The sequence below is a fragment of the Poecilia reticulata genome, linkage group LG18, assembly GCF_000633615.1.
Source record: "Poecilia reticulata strain Guanapo linkage group LG18, Guppy_female_1.0+MT, whole genome shotgun sequence".
Lineage (NCBI taxonomy): Eukaryota > Metazoa > Chordata > Actinopteri > Cyprinodontiformes > Poeciliidae > Poecilia > Poecilia reticulata.
The window spans coordinates 20134844-20154195 of record NC_024348.1 but is presented as its reverse complement, the minus strand read 5'-3'; the positions used below and the strand labels follow the sequence as shown (position 1 = coordinate 20154195).

The 19352-nt window shown below is 38.8% G+C and overlaps 2 protein-coding genes across 5 annotated transcripts; both read left to right on the top strand.

The window, feature by feature from the left end:
• Positions 1-132: 132 nt before the first annotated feature.
• Positions 133-8526, top strand: ttc29 (tetratricopeptide repeat domain 29). 2 transcript variants are annotated; one of them, XM_008436027.2, is made up of 11 exons: positions 133-632; positions 1326-1403; positions 2922-2981; positions 3063-3226; positions 4091-4267; positions 4338-4550; positions 5261-5346; positions 5443-5534; positions 6794-6917; positions 7000-7089; positions 8020-8526. In XM_008436027.2, the coding sequence occupies exons 2-11, from the start codon at positions 1327-1329 to the stop codon at positions 8149-8151; spliced, it is 1215 nt and encodes a 404-aa protein (XP_008434249.1). In that variant the 5' UTR covers positions 133-632; position 1326; the 3' UTR covers positions 8152-8526. The 2 variants fall into 2 exon arrangements, with proteins under 2 accessions (XP_008434249.1, XP_008434250.1); XM_008436028.2 differs by having other exon boundaries at positions 1323-1403.
• A 1075-nt stretch (positions 8527-9601) lies between these two features.
• slc10a7 (solute carrier family 10 member 7) lies at positions 9602-18877 on the top strand. 3 transcript variants are annotated; one of them, XM_008436026.2, is made up of 13 exons: positions 9603-9870; positions 10821-10903; positions 10980-11116; positions 12639-12714; positions 12808-12846; positions 12923-12958; positions 15001-15084; positions 15981-16146; positions 16590-16641; positions 17031-17104; positions 17343-17488; positions 17569-17600; positions 18445-18877. In XM_008436026.2, exons 1-12 carry the CDS (start codon positions 9771-9773, stop codon positions 17587-17589), a joined length of 1014 nt encoding a protein of 337 aa, XP_008434248.1. In that variant the 5' UTR covers positions 9603-9770; the 3' UTR covers positions 17590-17600; positions 18445-18877. The 3 variants fall into 3 exon arrangements, with proteins under 3 accessions (XP_008434246.1, XP_008434248.1, XP_008434247.1); XM_008436025.2 differs by lacking the exon at positions 17569-17600 and having other exon boundaries at positions 9605-9870; XM_008436024.2 differs by lacking the exons at positions 17569-17600; positions 18445-18877 and having other exon boundaries at positions 9602-9870; positions 17343-17548.
• The last annotated feature ends 475 nt before the right edge of the window (positions 18878-19352 follow it).

Genomic DNA, 19352 nt, shown 5'->3' with positions numbered 1-19352 from the left:
GTGAGATAGCTAGCTGTGTTGCGACACAAAACTATGAAATTAATAAAAAAGTAAATATTTTTAACATGCAAATAATGTAGCGTTCAACATACTCATTTTCAAATGCAAKAAGTTATTTATTCAGCACATTATTTTCTATAATTACACTTGTCACTTTTCTAACCTCTAATCAAATTMCWMATTTTTTGTCTTACTGCCTGTAATAATAGCTGGGGTAAAACAACAGGCTGTGGCTCAAAGAATCTGATTCTGAACTTATTTGTTTATTCAGAAAATACCTTCTGATAATGTGTGAGAACAATTAGGGMTAATATGTGTCAGTTGTGTTGCTCCTCTGCTGTCATTCTTTATTAGAGCACYGATCACATTAAACTTAGGCCTTCAGCTGATTTTAGAAGAGAAAAACGACTATTTTGTGAACGGAACCAAAAGATTCAGGCACCAGTGACGTACCGCGTCCGCCATTCCCTTGTTGCCATGGTGACGACGTAGCGTTGCTGTTAGACGCTGACTTCGAACGGGAAAAACTTATCAGGCTAAATTAGCTGCTATGTTTGTATTGTTTGTATTTCTGTGCATTTTCCCTGCAATTTAACCGAGAAGAGACGCAAGTGACTTCAAGAAAAGCTCAGGTTGGAATCAGGTTTTAGGAAGTAGTAAAAGAAACGGTGACATTGTCACAGTAATTCTACCGTTTGTGGATCTTAAACGTAATTATTAGGTGTTGCTAGCTTCTGTTTTTGTTAGCTTAAGCTACAAAAGCTCCGAAGTTTAGCTCCGAAATGTACTTTTTTTTTAACCTATTAAAAAGAAATAATATCTGCATTGTAATGTGCGGAGTTTCCTGATGGCAGAAAGGTTGTTAAAGACAGAATATTTATGAAATAAAAATCTACTTTCTGTTCAATCAAATGTAATATTTTGAAATTAACTTCTACCATCTCCAAGCATCTTAAAATAACTTGGATTAAGAATTAGAAAAGTTATTACAAACGCAATTATTACTGAATTACTTGCATTATTTACATCCTCTAAGTAACATCTAGTTTTGTTATTGCCAACCAGTAAATAAAATGTTTTGTCTCATTCTAAGGCTATTAAAATAAAATAAAACAGAGAAAACCCACCTAATATGTTAATATTCACAGTTTTTGCCAGTCAACAGTCACAATTTAAACATGACAAATGACATATTGTAGAAGTAAAAATGTTCTCTTTACACAGAGAGAGAAGTTGAGAACAGATTTGGGTTGAGATCTGCATCAAATTATCAGAATTATTTCTGCTAATATTTTAATTAAACTTCATTATTTGTGTGCCAGCAGGATGAAGAAGGTGTTGGATTCTTTCAGGAACAGGAAGGTTTCGGCGTCATCGATCCTTTCCAGAAAGGAAATAGCTTTGTGAGTCCAGAATAACTAAATGTTGGTGGTTTTCCATCAGTGTTTATAGGAAATAAATCTTTTGCGAGTGTAAAATGTGTAAATCTGTATATCTTCTTCCTGCTCCTTTTCGAACAGAAACATGGGCAGAATGATTTGTTCTACATTTTTTTATTTCTTACGTTTTGTTTCATGCTATTTTATTTTGTTTTCTTTTTTCTTGATTGTCTTTTCTGTCTGTTCGAAATAAAAAAGTAAATAAATAAATAAAGGTCCAGGAAACAAAATATTTAAAACGGTTTTGGTAGAACGCAGGATTTCAGTCATAGTCTGTTTCTGTTTTTTTCCAAACGAGGTGAATTGGACTGCATCTATAATAAAATCACAAATTATCACATTTATGTTATTTCTAACTCATCCAAAGGCAAAGAGAGTTTATTTAAATGTTATTTTCACTGTCAAAAAGCCGTTAATAATCAGATATTTTCAAAATTACACATTTAAAAACTGATGTTCAAGCTGCTTCAAGACTGCTGTGGTTTAAAAAAAAAAATCAAAATGCAGATTAGATGAAAGTTTTGAAGGTTTGGATCAGCTATAAGAGAAGAAACATATAAAACTTTTAACTTTAACAAACATGTAGATCAGGACCTGATAAATCCTGATTTTCCACTAATCCAAGATCTACAATGAGAATATTGCTTTAAGAGTTAGAGCGCCCTCTGCTGACAAAAGTAGCCACCTACTAATTCGACAATATTTAGCAGTAATTTAAGAGACAAATATGAAAGATCAACTCTATATAAATTACAATGTGGTTCAAATTGATCTCAATACGACCTATTGATCTGGTCAAACACATGCAGGTCAGTTCAATGCAAATGATTCCACAATGCAGAGAAATCCGTTTCATGATAGAACAGCATTTAGAGAAAAGACACAGAACATTAATACATTGGGACAGGTGTACTTTCTACAAGAGAGACAAAGTACCACAGAGTTTAAGACAGAAACAGCTTTGACTGGGACAAAGACACACAGAGAAGAACTGAGGTTGTAGGTCCTTTTACAAAAAAGACAATAAAACACACATCGAGCCAGGCGTACTTTCAGTAAGAAAGGAAAATAGTTCAGCATTAAAGCTAGCAAAATCTTCAACCAGGAAAAAGAGACAGAGAAGCACTGATCTAGTAAAAAGAGAAACAATTAAACACAGACACTGAGCCAGGTGTACTTTCTATAAGAAAGGAAAGCAGAGATTACACAAAGTGTCTGGCTGTAATAGATTCTTTGATGGCCCAACCAAGGAAAAAGACTCATCTAGATAAAGAAGCTCTGAGCCTGGAGAACAGGAACAAATGGAGAGACACTGAGCCAGGGATAGTTTCTATAGGATAGAAAAGAGCAGCAGAGAGAGAGAGAGAGAGAGAGAGAAAACAGCAACATGAGCTGTGATGTTTTAATGATCAGAGCGGAAACAACATCAGGACTGTTTTCTGGTTCTACTATTGTTGACGTTTGATACTTTCCTTTTTTCAGGTTCAGAAACTCTCCGAAGCAGTTCATGTGCGTGGAGATGCTGCAGGACGGCTACCACAGGTAGCCGTCCCCTCCCTGCCGTCACCCTGACTTATTGATGACTCGTCGGCTCGGCTGACTGGTCCGTGTCTTGAGTTTCAGGTCGTTTTCAGAGCTCTTCACTCTGCTGCGCACTGACGTGGAGCAGAGGGCCAACGCTCCGCCCAGATCGCCCCGGCTGCAGGAGCCCCCACTGGCGGATCAGCGGGAGAAACTGGAGACCATCCGGCTGCACCTGTGCCGGGCAGAGAAAGCAGAACGGGACGGTGAGGAGAGCAAGGAAACGTTCATCTGGAGTTAGACACCAAGATTTTCTACATTTAGTTTTGTTTTTGTGGAAAATCAAATCTGGATGCAGAAGAACATCAGCTGTGAAATCATCTAACTTCAGTTCAGAGCTGAACTAACAATTATTTTACTAACTGGCTAATCGATTGGTGATTAATTGATTAGTCTCATACAAGAAATTGGCAAATTCTGCCTATTTTTGATTCAACATTTTTATTAGAAATGCATCAAAAGATGCACATAATCAGATATTTAATTTTCTTTTTCAATAACAAAATACATATTTTATTGCCTAAATTCAACAACAAAACATTCTGACGATTAATCATCAATCAATATTTGTCTAATCATAAATTAAAATTGGCACATTCTGCAGATTTAGTATTTAAGCTATTTTTACACAATATTAGAAATACTTCAAGATGCAAATAAACACAAAATTAAATAAGAAAATAAATATTTTATTGCCTAAAATGCAATAACAAAATATTCAGACGATTAATCGATTAATCAGATACAAGAATCGTGACATTCTATGGATTTTTCAATACAGTCTGTTTTATATAATATTGGAAATAAACAAAATATGCAAATAACCAAATAACAAGATAAATATTTTAAAGCCTAAAATGCAATAGCAAATTATTTTGATGATTAATCGTCAGAATAATCAATTAATCTGCTGCAGATTAATTGATAAATAATTACTGCTCTGCCTGTGCTGTTCTTTCAGTTTGTGTACTCCAGTTAATCGATTGCTAAATTAGTTGACGATTATTTTAATAATCGATTAATCGTTTCAGCCCTGCTTTAGTTGAAGTACTGAAGGTTTTTTTGTGCAGGTGCCTGGACAGCCGTGTGTGAGGAGCGGCTGCATTTGGGTCGCTACTTCACCCATCCGATGGACCTCTGGCTCAGCTTCCACTTCTACCACAGCTGCGCTGACAGAGTGTTCGGAGGCCGGTCCAAATCCGCCACGGAGGCCAGATTCCACCTGGCTGAGCTGTACCGGCAGCAAGGTAGCCGCCACACAGGCGCCGTTACGCCTGAAGAAACGCCAAACGTTCGCGGTTGTGTCCTGTCCCGCAGGCGACCTGCTGGAGGCGAGGGACCACGCGGAGAGGGCCCTGAAGCAGGCGGAGGACGGAGGCTGGCTGGACCCGGAGGGCCGGCCGCTGAGGCTCTGGGGCTGCAGGGAGCTGGGGGAAATCTACAGCCTGCTGGGCGAGGCTTACCTCGCAGCGCAGGACTACGACACGGCCACCATGCTGCTGCAGCTGGGATCCAAGATGGCGATCGAGGGTGAGTGGGAGGAGAACACGGAGCTAATTCACCAGGTAGTGCACAGAAAACAAACGTTACAGACTAACAGAAAGAGGTGTTGATCTGCAAATTAAATAACCGGATGAGAAAACGAATAACAGCAGCAAAATTAAATTAGAACAAAAAAAATGAAGGATATTTAGGATAAAGACAAAACACAGAACATAACCAAACCGTGTCGCAACAAAAACAATAAAACTGTTTATGTGGGTTGGGTTGTACTTTATTTTCTCTTATCCTGGCAATTATGGTCTGATTTGCATTATTTTGCTTTTCTCTAATATCCCCTGATTAACTGAGGGTCACAGATATTTTGGGCAGAAGGGAGAAAAAGAGGGAGAGAAAGAAAATAATAACAAAAAACGTTTTGTGATATTATTATTACGCCGTCCCTTTTCCTCTGTTCTACCCTGGAGTTTAAAAATGTAAAGGTGACTTGTTATGCTTCCTTGAACAGGTTAGAAAAGGTCTATCATCCATTCAAAACATGTTTATTACATTTTTTCCACAAAAATGATTCTTAGATAAAGAGATTTCCATATGCTCAGTTGTGCCGATTGTGAAATCCTTTCAGAATTACATTTTATGGAAAAAGTTTAGGTTTTTCAGAAATTCTCCACGTTTTTTGGTTGAAATTTACTTATTTGAAACCTAACTTAAGCGTTTTTTCATGAGTCTGAATGTTTCAGGCGGCGATAAGTCGGTGGAGGCGGAGTCGTTCTTCAGGGAAGGGATGGGGTTACAGAGTTCAGGAGATCATCAAGCAGCCATGGAGGTATCAAAGCAGGAAACCTGAACTTTAGTTGGTAACAGAAACTTTATTCAGCGGACGAAAATGAATTACTGAGTGTCTTTTATAAATGACACCCAGCTCTTCAACATCTGCGCAGAACTCTTTGGCTCTCTGCAAGACGTGAAAGGTTTGGTGAAGTCCTACAAGGCCATAGCCAAGTCCTTAGAAAGGTACGAACACAGTCATAAAGATGGAGGAAAGAAGCCTGGCTCCAGCTTTCATCCAACCAATGGTGGTGGCTGCATCATGCTGTGGGATGAAATGATGAGGTGTTTCAAACGGAAGCTAAAACAAAATTTAGCAAAATAAAAATACATTTTATTTTGCTAAATTTTGTTTTATTTTTGTTTCGCAGTACCTCAGCTTCACCTCAAAAGTTTTTTTTTAATTTGTTTTGTTTGTTTAGGAAAAAAAACACACTAACATTTGTTTTGTTTTTCTTAATATGTTAATAAAATATTTTGTAGATACCTGCACTGTTAAAACACAAAATTTTACAAAGTATTTTTGTCTAGTTTCTAGTGCAAATATCTTAGTGCACTTGAAATAAGACAAAACTAACGTACAAGTAACTTTTCAGTAAGACATAGGAGCTTGTTTTAGTCAGTAAGTTCTTAATATTGAATAAAAGTTACTAGTTCCACTGGCGCTTTATTTCACTTATCACATGGGAAAATGTCTTGTTGTAAGTGAAAAAACTTCACGGGAAACAAATGCTCTTTATCGTTACTAAGGAATTATTGGCTTGGCCCTGATTGACCCTGGTTAGATCCAGTTGGTCCTGATTGGCTGTGATTGGCTGTAGTTGGCCCTGATTGGCTGTGATTGGCTGTAGTTGGCCCTGATTGGCTGTGATTGGCTGTAGTAGGCTGTGATTGGCTTTGGTTGGTCTTGGTTGGTTTTGTTTGACTCTAGTTTGCTGCGTTCTGCAGTCAGAGCCAATCAGAAACTTGAAAAAGGTAGCAAATAGTTTTTATCTTAACTTTTATTGTTTTTTTCAATTGTTGCACAAAATAAGATTAAACTTCACATCCATATCGCCCCCTGCTGGTGGAGCTTCAGTGGGTCTGTAGAAAAGTTGCTTGTTTGTTAGTTTTGTCTTATTTCAAGTTAAAACTAAGATATTTGCACTAAAAACTAGACCAAAAATACTTTGATTTTTTTTTTTGCAGTATAAGAGCTTTGTCCAAATTCTGCCCTAGGATTTAATAAAACAACTACAAAAGAACTTAAATGTCAGAAGTTTGGCTGACATTTAAGTTCAGACATTTAAGTGATATATGAAAATTAAATAACAAAAAGTAGCAATATCAGTACTGGTACCACTGATACTGGCAAAAATATAATAAAATAATCAGCTTCGCCAGGAAAAAAAATTACAACAGCTCATCAAAGTGTTGGTTTTAAGGCTTTTTAATCTTTCCAACAGCGAAGGAAACATCGAGGAGTGTATTAAAATACTGGAGAAGGCAGCTGATCTGTGCCAGATCAGCGACCTGCAGGAGCTGCTGGCGGACATCAGCCTGACTCTGGGCTGCATCTACAGCGACGTGGTACCAAACTGAGACACGCTAAGCTGATTATTATTTCACATCCTGCCAGTTTAGAGATGATTTCATCTGCCTCTTTCTGCAGAATCGGCCTCTGAAATCGTGTGAATACTTCCTGCAGAGTTACAAAGCTGCCTGCACCGCCAGAGAGGTGGTTCTGCAGCATAAAGCCCAGGTGAGTCTTTTTAAAGTCACATCTGGCAACGTTTGTTCGGCACCAGGAAACCGCAGCTGCGTTTCTATTACAAATGTTCGCAAAACTATTTTACACTAATGACATAAAAACACAATTTCGCTATTGCTGCGTTTGCATTAAATAAGAAACATGTTTGTTTTGGTTGCGTTTACCCAGAATGCCCGTCTTCGTAGTCCGCTTCCTGCTTTTGGAGCGGTCTCCGGTCCGCTTGGCGTTCTCATATACTTTTGTTTTTGCCCCAGAGTTCACTTCAACCGAATGAAGACGATGGTTTGTAGATCGACCAGAGTTCGCTGCTTTGGTCCGATCACACGTTCACACTTCCCCAAACGAACCAAACCTTCTAGACAAAAGAACCAGAGTTTGATTAACCCTTCTAGACTGGAACGTGTCGGCGCCGACATCTCTAAATTTGCAGTACCGTAATTCTGCCACACGTAGCGCTATCTGAAAAATTCCAACGGTTTCTGAAAGGGCAGACGTTGCACTTTCCAGCAAGTATCGGGTTAATACGGAAACTTCGCAGCTGCAGAGAGTGTAATTAATCCGGGGGGGCACTCGTTTAATAGACGGTAAATTGCAAAAATAACTTGCTGGATATTGAAAGTTCCGGTTGTTATGGATACATGGGTAAGTATGTCATCTCACAGGACATTTAAAGAACTACTTACAATTAAAATAAGGAAGATTTATTTAGGCAGACGCTCGAAACTCCGGCGCAACGGGGTTAAAGCAGACTAAACCGGACTGGTGTGAATGCACCCTCAGACTTTTTGGATACAGTTCAAATATCATTAATTTTAAAACTAAACAACAGCGGTGTGAGTGTAGATCCCTGCGGAACGCCAAAACTACAAGTAACGGCAGGGGTTATCTCACAATTTGCCCGTTTTTTGTCACCTCTTTCAGGTGAAGCTGGGTCATACAAGCGTGCACGCTCTGATCAAGAGCTACAACTCTGAGATGGAGACGCCCTCACTGACCTCTGTGAAACGGCTGGTGGACTGGAAGGAGACCAGAGGTCACCAGGACTTCTGCTGAGGGTTCAGAAATTAACATTCAGCAGCTGGTTGTTCCGAAGGAGAAAAACAAGCAAAAACATATATTATTATTATTATTATTGTTATTTGTCTCTCTCTACATATTGCCAACCACTTATCTTGTTCAAGAAATAATAAATTAACAGAATGGCAAGATCTCACATCTGAAAATAATTTAAAACTCTTTCATTTCTACTGAGGCTAATGAGAGTTAAATTACCTGCAGTTATTAAGATGATGTGATCTAATCAATATTCAGCTTATTTATATTGATTCAGTTTATCTTTATTAAATTGTCTGGAAACTTTCTGGCTTTCAGTTTCATCTCTATGTGCCAGGTGTCAATGGAACTACAAAATAAATGTTTAAACTTAAACTCCAATGTTTTTTGGTCATAATGTTTTGTTCGCTGTGTATAATCTAGTTGTTGTTTTTCTTATTGTTTTTGCTTTTTGTTTCTTTTTCTTACAAAGAATTGTTATAATGTAAAATCTGTTTTAAAATATTTAATATTTTGTAAGTTTTATTTTAATTGCAGCTGCAATTTATTTGTTGCAGTAGTTTCCAATTATTTTTAATTAGTTTATTTTAATTTTATTAATGTTTTCATTCAAATATTACCCCTGTAAACTATTAATAGAATTAGTAAAAATAAATTTAATTAGAATTCCAATTTTAACTCTATCAGATTTTACACAAATATTTGATATATTATTCATTTTATTTCCTTTTCTAACTTCTGAAGACAGTTTCAATTATTTTCTTATTATTTCACAATTGTACTATTTCTATTTTATTGAATTGCGTTATTTATTTCATTTTAAATAGTTTTATAGTGCAAATGTATGATAAAATGCTGATGAAAATAGTAATAGTAACATATATTTTTTTGTATCTTAATTTTAAATTCAAATATTTGTTATTGAAAAATTATTGTTCCTGTTATTTTTTTTTAAATTAATTTGGCTTTACATGTAATACTGTTAACATTTCTCCTCTTGTATGATTTAATTTCATTTAAAATTTCAGTTATTTCAGTGATTTAATTTCAGTTAAAACTTAATTTTAGTAATTTAAAATATTTGTATTTAATTTATACTATTACATTCYTTATAGTTTGAATATATTCACATATCATTTTCTAATAACCCTAAATTAAGTTCTATATTTTTATTCCTTCTGTGCTCATATCGTTTTTACTTCATTATATGTATGATTAACTTCCGGTTTTAGATTTAAGGCTCTTATTTTTAAGGGACAAATTCCGGTTTTAAGATTGTATCCGATATTTTCAGTTGTAAACGTTGTTCTGAAGTTGCAAACGTAAACGATTGTGTGGTTTATTTTGGGCTAAACTGTGTTGTGTGTTCTCTATATTATATATATATATATATTTTTTTTCAAACATTTGTTACGGTAAGTTATTGTGCGCCTCTCCTTCGGTCATTACGGTGGCGTCACAGCCCACGTGTCCGGAAGTAGCTCCTGTTGCTCCGTCGGTTTTTTTCCAACTGAACTCCGGGAAGGAAAAAGAAGCGGCAGGTTGCAGAAGCTTGAGCCCGGCTGCTGCGATAGGAGGGCCGGCTTGGAGGCCGTAGGCTGAGCCCCGGCAGCTGAATCATGGGCCTCCTGGCGAGGCTCCGGAAGGAGTGGTTCATCATCGGGATAGTGCTGGTCATCCTGTCTGCCAAACTGCTGCCCGGTGTCGGTGTTAAAGAAGGTGAGCCTCGGAGTTCGTAGCGGTTGGTTTAAAGTTTTGCATAATTTTAGAGTTTCTAACTTTAAATGCTAGAAACGGAGAGCTCAGCTGAATATAAACCTGAATTGAATCCCAATTTATCTGGAAGACGCTGAAATGTTTCCTCCTACCTGGATCCTAGTGACACGTTGCATTCAACGGGAGTGTCAACACTCCTTTCAGTACTTTTATTTTTTAGTTTTTATGAGAAGAATCAGTCTGGGGATATTCAGATTTAATTTGAGGACAGTTTTAGAATTAATATTTCGTCGGAGATTGTTTATCTCAACAATAGTGAAACAAATACTGATAAATAAGTAATATAATGAAATTGAGCCTCACCTGTAGATAAGATAACCTGCTGGGCTGCTACTGTTGTGCTGCCTTCAGGTGCTCCTCGAAAATCTTCACTTCAATTTACAAAAACATAGAAATATGAATTTATTCCTACCTTTTTAAATTTTCATATGAATGAAATGTGTGGCGTGTTCTCCATCCAATAACATTCAATCATTGAAAACAAAGCCACTTTTTGAAAATATTTTCTGACATTTGTGATTGATTTATTTATTTATTATATTATTATTATTATAAGGCAGAAAACAATTGATGACCCCAAAAAATTGGAAATTGTATGTTTTCCCTTTTAATAAGGCAAAAGTCTGCAGCCTTTTTTATGTCTTGTATCTTTAATGATTTACAAATTTAATTAAAAAATGTTTCTTTTTGAGCAGGTAAAATTACAGTAAACACATTTTTGCATTTCTGATTTAAGGATTTTTCTAGCTCACCATTAATTTAGATTTCACAGGGCGAAATGTTAGGACACCACTGCATTAGAACAACATAAACTGAAGATTTAGCAGCTGATGATTTGGACTGTTGCCATGGTTACCAATGTAAACTAGCGCCTCCTTCTTCCTGCCTGTCAGGTCCACTAAGGCCAGAGGTCACCATCACCTACATCGCCGTTTCCCTCATCTTCTTCAACAGCGGCCTGTCTCTGAAAACGGAGGTGAGAGTCAGCGCTGCGATGCCTTCAGGTGCAGCTCAGAAACATCCCATCATCACGTCTGTTTTTTTTCCGTTAGGAGCTGAGGAATGCGCTGTTCCACGTTCGCCTCCACCTCTTTGTCCAGTCGTTCACTCTGGTCTTCTTCCCCCTGGTCATCTGGCTGCTGCTGCAGGTCCTGGCGCTGACCGCCATCGACCAGTGGCTGCTCAAAGGGTACAGTGTGTGTTTATGTGTGTGTGTGTGTGTGAATGGGTCGCTCTGTCCGGGTCTAAACTGTACCTGAAGGCCGAACACAAAGAGCCACAGTCACGGTTATTACAGCTGATTCTCTGTGTGAGTTTAGGAGCAACATCCAAACTTGATGTAACGTTCAGATTGAAGCTCTGTGTTTTTCTTTTGGGGCCTCAGTACTAAAACAGCAGCAGCAGCATTAGAAAATACCAAAATGACAACTCAACATTATGTAAAATTAACTTTTTAAATGTTTTTAAACTTCCATTTGAGTCTTAACTGCTTGTAAAAACAGCACAAATGCTTAAAAAACAACCAAACTGCTTTTTTATCAATCAAATTTTTTTGTTTTCATGTGTCTGGAAAATTAACTGTTTCAGAAATTTAACTCACATTCTATGGGTGCTGCACTGTTGCCTAGCATCCCCGGCAAAGCCCAGCTCTGTTGCCTAGCAACTCCAGCCAAGCCAAGCCCTGTTACTTAGCAACCCCAGCCAGGCCCAGTCCTGTTACCTAGAACCTTAGCCAAGCCCTGTCATGTTACCTAGCAACCCCAGCCAAGCCCAGCCCAGCCACGCCCAGCCCTGTTACCTAGCAACCCCAGCCAAGCCCAACCCAGCCACACCCAGCCCTGTTACCTAGCAACCCCAGCTAGGCCCAGCCCTGTTACCTAGAACCCCAGCCAGGCCCAGCCCTGTTACCTAGCAACCCCAGCCAGGCCCAGCCCTGTTACCTAGCAACCCCAGCCANAACCCCAGCCAGGCCCAGCCCTGTTACCTAGCAACCCCAGCCAGGCCCAGCCCTGTTACCCAACAACCCCAGCTAAGCCCAGCCCTGTTACCTAGCAACCCCAGCCAAGCCCAGCCCTGGCTGGGGTTGCTGCCAACCCCAGCAGCAACCCCAGCAGTTGGTTTTCTTTCTGAATGCGCTTTACAATTGTTGCTGAAAAAGAGAAGATATATTTGTTTATTTTGGTCATTTTTAAAGTTTCAATACACAAGTAAAGCAAAGAAAACACAAAATGTAAAAAGCGAAAAAGCATTTTGTTGTTGATGTTGGAAACTTTGAATGTCAAAAGTTTTCTAAATATTTTTACTTTCGAAACAAACATTTCCAATTTTTTTTAATAGAAAATTTGTGGACTTAATCCAAAACTTAGTTTTTTCAAGAAAATATTTGGGATTAATTTCCAAATTTCTGAGTTTTTTTTTGTTTTGTTGAGAAAATTTACTAATTTTTCTCTTTATTTTTAATCTACAAAGTTCATATCACCAGCTCCTTCCCTCTCGATGTGTTTTTGATGAGAGAACAATGTGATCACATGATATAAAGCTGAAAAACGTCCATTTTACAAAACACCGCCCCTTTAAAAGCCTTCCGTTGTAGAGATTTGATGGTAATGTTGTGTAAAAACACTCAAAACTGCTAAGACCACCATTTCTTATTATGTGTAGACGTGAATGTTTTTCCTCCAGTTGACCCTCTTCCTGTTGTCGTTGCCTAGGTTACAGACGGTGAGCTGCATGCCCCCTCCGGTTTCCTCCGCCGTCATTCTGACCAAAGCAGTCGGCGGGAACGAGGTGACGCTCACACAGAGTCGGTTCGGCCGGAGAGGCGATTGGTGAGTCTGCCTGTTGCTGTCTCCCTGCTGACCGCTTGCTCTCTGTCTCCAGGCGGCGGCCATCTTTAACTCTGCGTTCGGAAGCTTCCTGGTGAGGAGCGGGTCTGGGTCGGGTCGGGGCCGTGTCAGAGCGGGCCGGGCTCTAATGCTTTCTGTTTGTCCTGCAGGGCATCGTGGTGACTCCACTGCTGCTGCTGCTCTTTGTAAGTCATCAAACATTCGTCATGTGTTGACAATGTTCCCAATAAAGCTTTTGGGAAATGTTTTTACAGTGCAAGATGTCAGATACAACACACAGTATTCATCTTTTTGCATTTTCTTTAGTTTTACACAAAAGCAGTCAAGTTTGATAATTCAATTATCAAACTTGACTAAATACAGCAACTGAAAGAACATGTCCTGTTCTTACTGGTGATAATGGATTCATTTAGATCTTTTTTTTTTTTTCAATTGATCCCTGAAAACGACAAACATACAAATTCCTTCTTAAGTTTTAAGTGTCCACAGTTTATTCGTCCATTTCCTACAAAAAATGTGACGGCTTTGTTTAATAAAAATATTCTAGAGGGGACATATTATGCAAAATTCACATTTAAAATTTCTTTTTGTACTTCCATTCGGGTCTCAACGGTTTCTAAAAACAACTGAAGCGCTTAAAAAAACACACAGTTGTTTTTTGACATTAAATTAATGTTTGAATCATTTAAAAAATCTCCAGAATGTTAAGTCGGTTGTATGGTTAATAGGTCAATGTTAATAAAATATCTTAACTAATTATTGTTGAGAAGGTAAAAAATAATAAGTAGGAATAAGTATTTGGTTTTCTTTTAGGTAAAAGAGGAGTAACTTCCTGGTTGCATAAGTGTTCACACCTTGAAGCTAATTTCATATCAGCATTTGTTGCTAGGAATCTGTTCATCTGGATTAGATTAGATTTATCTGTTTTACCTTTCCAAAACTCTCCACATCTCTCAGGTATTGACAGATTCTTCTGTCCAATTCAGACATTGTCTCTCTTAAAGCTGCAGGATGTAACTTTCTTAAAATGTGACAGTTTATGATACACATAATCTGTGAAAAGTTTGATCTCCTCCACCTCCTCCCTGAGCTACTAGCGCTGTCTGAAGACATGCACCCGACTGAAACAACCAATCAGAGCTAGGAGGAGGGTCTTAGCGCTGTCAATCAACCAAGTGAATGCATCGATAAAAATGCTAATTGAAAAGAAACAACCTACTGTTACAGGAAAACCGTTTATCCGCTGTCATTGGTGGCTATGCTAACTAGCCTTAGCTGTTAGCTTAGCCTTAGCAACAGGCTGTGCTGGCTGCAGCGTAGCAGCGCCACCCAGAGGATGATTGGCAGCGCTAACACCTGCCTCCTGGTTCTGATTGGTTGTTTCTAGTTAGCTCTGACAGAAGGCAGAGGACTAATTCATAGTTTTAATAAATGTGTAAACAGCATATATTTTTAAGTAAAAGTTACAGACTGCAGCTCTAGATGCCTTTTTCTAATCACAAAAAATGCTTACAAACCAGAAAATTACTCAAATTATTGTAGACTGAGCTTAAAAGATGCTCCTGTTAGTCTTTACATTCATAATTCAATTCGTCGATCTTGTATTTTGAATAATTTTTGCTCTAATCACTGCAAAGACACAAAATATTACCAAGTAATTTTGGTCTACTTTCTACTGCAAATATCTTGAAATAACTTACCCTTGAAATAACTTACAAGTAAGTTTGCAGCAAGATATAGGAGCTAATTTAGAGTCAATACTTGGCTAAACTTGAGGGAAAAAGTACTATTTCCAAAGGCAGATTATTTCACTTACAACGTGGGAAAAGTGTCTTGTTACAAGTGAAATAATCTGCCACTATGACCATCACTTTTAATCAATATTAAAGAAATATTGGCTTAAAACAAGCTTGTATATCTTTCTGAAAAGTTATTTGTAAGTTATTTAAAGTGTACTAATATATCTGCACTAGAAACTAGACAAAAAAACCATAGCAAAATGTGTTTTTGCAGTGTTTTGAGTTCTTTATTACTGTTTTAATTCTGTTGATTTGTTTCCTCCTAAATTGTGATCAAACGCATCATGGGAACAACCAGAATATTAAAACTACACGTTAAATCGCTGCAGTAGATAATCGGTGCTCTTCCTTCCCAGTGCTCTCTGTAGATTTTTCCGTTTGTATTCATCTTGTTTCTCCTGGTTTCTCTCCTCCTCCTCCTCCTGCAGCTCGGCTCTTCATCCTCTGTTCCCTTCACCTCCATCTTCTCTCAGCTCTTCATGACGGTTGTTGTTCCGCTGATCCTGGGTCAGGTAGGAAGATGTTTTTGACGTACGACTTCCGGTCTGCCCCGGCGGCTTTGTTCCCATTAACCGTATCCCTATTCAGGGCTGCACCCTTCTTAGGCCGCATTTCTAGGTCGATTACATCATAGCGCAGAGATGAAGCCTATCCGAATCCGAAGACTCCTCCAAATGAGTCCTTCTTTCCCCCAGATTTGAAGGATGGGTTCGGTGTTGTATCCTTCGCGGACCACCATATCCCATGATTCATTGCGGATCCAAACCGAGTGTTGAGGCAAAGCGGCAATGGCGGTGAAAAGCGGCAAAATTATTTTTGTTATATTACACTTTAAATGACACAACATGAACTTTTACAATGTTTTTAGGCGAGAATATAGCTGTGTAAATCTCAAATATCTGCTCAGTTTATCAATACATCACCTAATGGCAATATTGCTCCGACATTTTCGGAGACGTCACCGCCAGCTGTCAGAACGCCTGACTCCCGACTCATCGTTTTCAAACTCCSGCAGTCTTTCCCCAATGAGTGTAAATTAAACACAGATTCAGTCAGATAATATCTACCTGTATAACGTCTGTTTTACTTAAGTATTTATTGTTGTCCTGAGCAAATAGGTTTGACAGTTTAAAGTTAACGGACAGGCTTTTCTACAACGGGAGACGATAATGCAGGAGTAAAAAACATAAAACTTCGGACTCCATTTCTTTCCTCTTTGCCGCTCTGACACGGTTGCTAGGCAACATGAGTAATGCTGCGGTGGAAGGCTAGGTAGCTAGCGGAAGGCTAGGCCTGTCCAAATTCACAGCTTTTCTGTCCCGGTTGTCGTATATTCGCGGCTTTCGAAGGATGCAGCCCCCGAATTCAGACACACCGAGTTGCTAACGCCTCCCGGCTCGCCCTGCAGGTGTGCCGCGGTTTCCTCAGGGAGTGCCTGGAGCGCCGGAAGCCTCCGTTCGGCGCCATTAGCAGCGCCGTCCTCCTCATGATCATCTACACAACGTTCTGCGACACGTTCAGCAACCCCAACATCGAGCTGGACCCCACCAGCCTGCTGCTGGTCGTCATCATCAGTCAGTATTCAAGGCCTGACCGGAGCCTGTTGGGCTTTTGGCTTTCAGTGCTGGTAGAGATGGTTTAAAAGCCTTTAAATAAATTCATCTCAAGCTGAAAAATCCCATCTTTGAATTGGAAAAAGTGGTCTCAATTGCAACACTGCCTGCGCTGATTGGTGAATTTATTTTGAAATTTTTTATACACTGCAAAAACACAAAATCTTACCAAACTAGACCAAAAGTACTTTATAATATTATGTTCTTGCAGTGTATGACTTTACCAAGAGGTGCAAATACTTATGGAAGTTTCTGTGTATATATACCATATTTCTTTAAAAATCAATGCATATTTTTTTACAAGTGTAGCTTCGCCTCTCTAATATATAAAGTAAGTCGTTTTCCTCTTGGATTCAGCCAAAAGTGAGGTTAATAAACTTCTCACTTTCTTTTGTTTTCTGCAGTTTTCTCCATCCAGGTCAGCTTCATGCTGCTCACCTTCGCCTTTTCCACCAGGTCAGTTTCCTTGTTAATCAACACGCGGCCAGTTTTAAACAGCAAATCTACGACTTTTGATATGCAGAAATTTCCCAGTTTTTTTCTGAGATTAATCTGAGAAATTTTCTAGAAAAAACGTAAAATTTTCTGCGTTCAAAAAGTCGAACATTTTCGATTTTTGAAACTCAAAAAAAATTCCATGAGTAAAATGTTTGACTTTTAAACTCTGAAAATATCTAATTTTAATCTCAACAATTAAGTTTTTTCTAGCAAATATTAAACTTTTGAAGCTCAGAAATTTCCGCGTTTTTTCCAGAGAATTTCAGAGAATCTGATGTTTTTGGCTCCTTCTTCTTTTTTCTGCCTACTGTGGCTCTAACACGCCGTCTGACTGTTTTTCCTCTCAGGTCTGGATCAGGATTCAGTCCCGCCGACACCGTCGCCATCATGTTCTGCTCCACACACAAGTCTCTCACTCTGGGTACCGTCGGATCCCAGCACTACTGAGTTTTTAATCTTAGCTGAACAAATAAGTTTTGAATTAAATGACATCAAATCAAAAGTAATGACAAGATATAATGTGTAAAGAGTTCRTTGTGAGAGAACCACAGGRCAAATTTAGCCAAAATGAATTCAGATTCATAGAAAATTGTATTTCTGCATGTGAAAAGCCGYATCGGGTTGCTGTGAGCRGGACTGAACGCCGGCTGTGTGTCCAGGAATCCCGATGCTGAAGATCGTCTTCTCAGGCTACCAGCATCTGTCTCTGATCTCCGTGCCGCTGCTCATCTACCACCCGGCCCAGATCCTGCTCGGCTCCGTCCTGGTGCCCACCATCCGGAGCTGGATGACGAGCCGACAGAAGGTAACCCAGTCGCTGTGGAGGCTCCCTGGCTGCTGGCTGTGCTCCAGTTCTGACCTCTGACCTTCTGTCCTCTCTGACAGACTAGTCTGTTGTTGAGATAGACCACGGCTGAGTGAGTAAAGGCTGACGCCGCGCAGACCGTCTCTGCTGACACTTTATGTCGGAGTGATTGGTGCCGACGTTTAATTATCCCAGACTCTCCGGCTTCCTCCCACCAGCAGGTGGCGCCACTCAGCCCAAATTAAGGCCTTCAAGAGGCAACAATGCTGGAAACTGGGCTTCAAAAATGATTCAATTAAAAATAACAATTTGTTAAATTAAAAATATGCTTCAGTTGAATAATAAATTAGACCAAAAAAAAAAAGTTAATTAAAAATATGGAAGCAATAAAAAAAATAAACAGAATAAAAGTGATTCAGTTGAATAAGATTAAAAAATATATAAAAATAAAAACATTTTCCTGTTCTGTTCTGATATTTCATCTTTATTCTGTTGATGTAATTACTTTATCCTCTTTTCTCTCAGTCTGGCTCCAATACTTCATCGTAAATCTTGATAACGCTATAAAAGTCCTTTTCTCATTAAGACGACTGTTTCTTGCAGTTTTATAACTTTTTTTCAGTCTTTAAACTCATAATATTATAWCGTTATTCTCCTAATTTCAAAATAATAAAACTTCCTAGTCTGGCCCTTGTAGTCTGAATAGTTTAATCTCTGACTGGCTGTGAATTAGAGAGTTCTGTGTTTTAGCGCCCCCTGCTGGTAGTAACACGTTTCACCTGCTGGGATCACTGCTGCAGAAACGAGCTTCTCTGGTGGTGGGAAATTCACTGCTTTATTTTTACAGCTTCTCTTCCTCCTTCGTCAATAAAAACACAATTAATTAAAATCTTTCACCAGAAGAAATGACATTTTGATCAATATCAGTGTTTTGACACGTTTTGTTTCTGCTTTAGGGGATCAAACTATCGAACCTGCAGCCGGTCTGACGCGTCCGAGCGGCGGAAGGATACAAAAAAGTGCCTTGTTACGACCAACAACAACAACTAGGACCTCCAGGTGGCAGAGCGGGATTCACTGTTTGCCATCGAAGCCTGTTACTATTTTCTACAGAAACAGAAAAAAAAAATCACATTTCCATCCTCTGTATTGTTTTATATTTAAATGAAATGTGTTTTATTTTTTTATATCTTGAACTTTTGAGGGGGAAAAAATAGTTCTGGGGGGGGGGAAAGGATCTATTTTCAGGACGTGGGTGAGGTTTCTGGGACCAGTTCTGTTATTTGTTTTCTACTTTGGCTCTTCCAGCTTTTGCTSCCAGAAACTGTAAATGGTTTTGTTTAAATTAATGCTGGATTGTTACATCTAATATAGAAATGAACAACAACAGTTTGGCCTTTGACCCTTTTTTAACACAGCAGAAGCAGCGTTGGTGTTGCACAGACAGGGGGCAGTGTTGAGCTAATCACTGATATTTATAAACGCTAAAACTAAACAAATTATCTCCTGTTATTTCACTTTAATATCTATTATGTTATTTAAATGATGCCACGGTTTCTGTCTGGATACGTTTCTTGGATTTTAACCAATTGGTGTCTCTCTTTATTTGAAATAATACATAAAACATTCTTTTTATCACACTGACTGCATGAGATGGAGCCCCAAAGCAGCACTGCACCTGGTGTTTTAAGATGGAATATTCCTAATGAGCATTTTGTTTGTGCTGCGGGACAAAACCATGTGGGAATAATTCCTTTTAGTTGCTGGTTAGACAACAAACTGGCAACAAATCCGACTGGCGGCTCGTTAATTTTAGTGACCCGTCATTTTCCCGGACAGATGGCGCCTCTGACACATCGTTTGC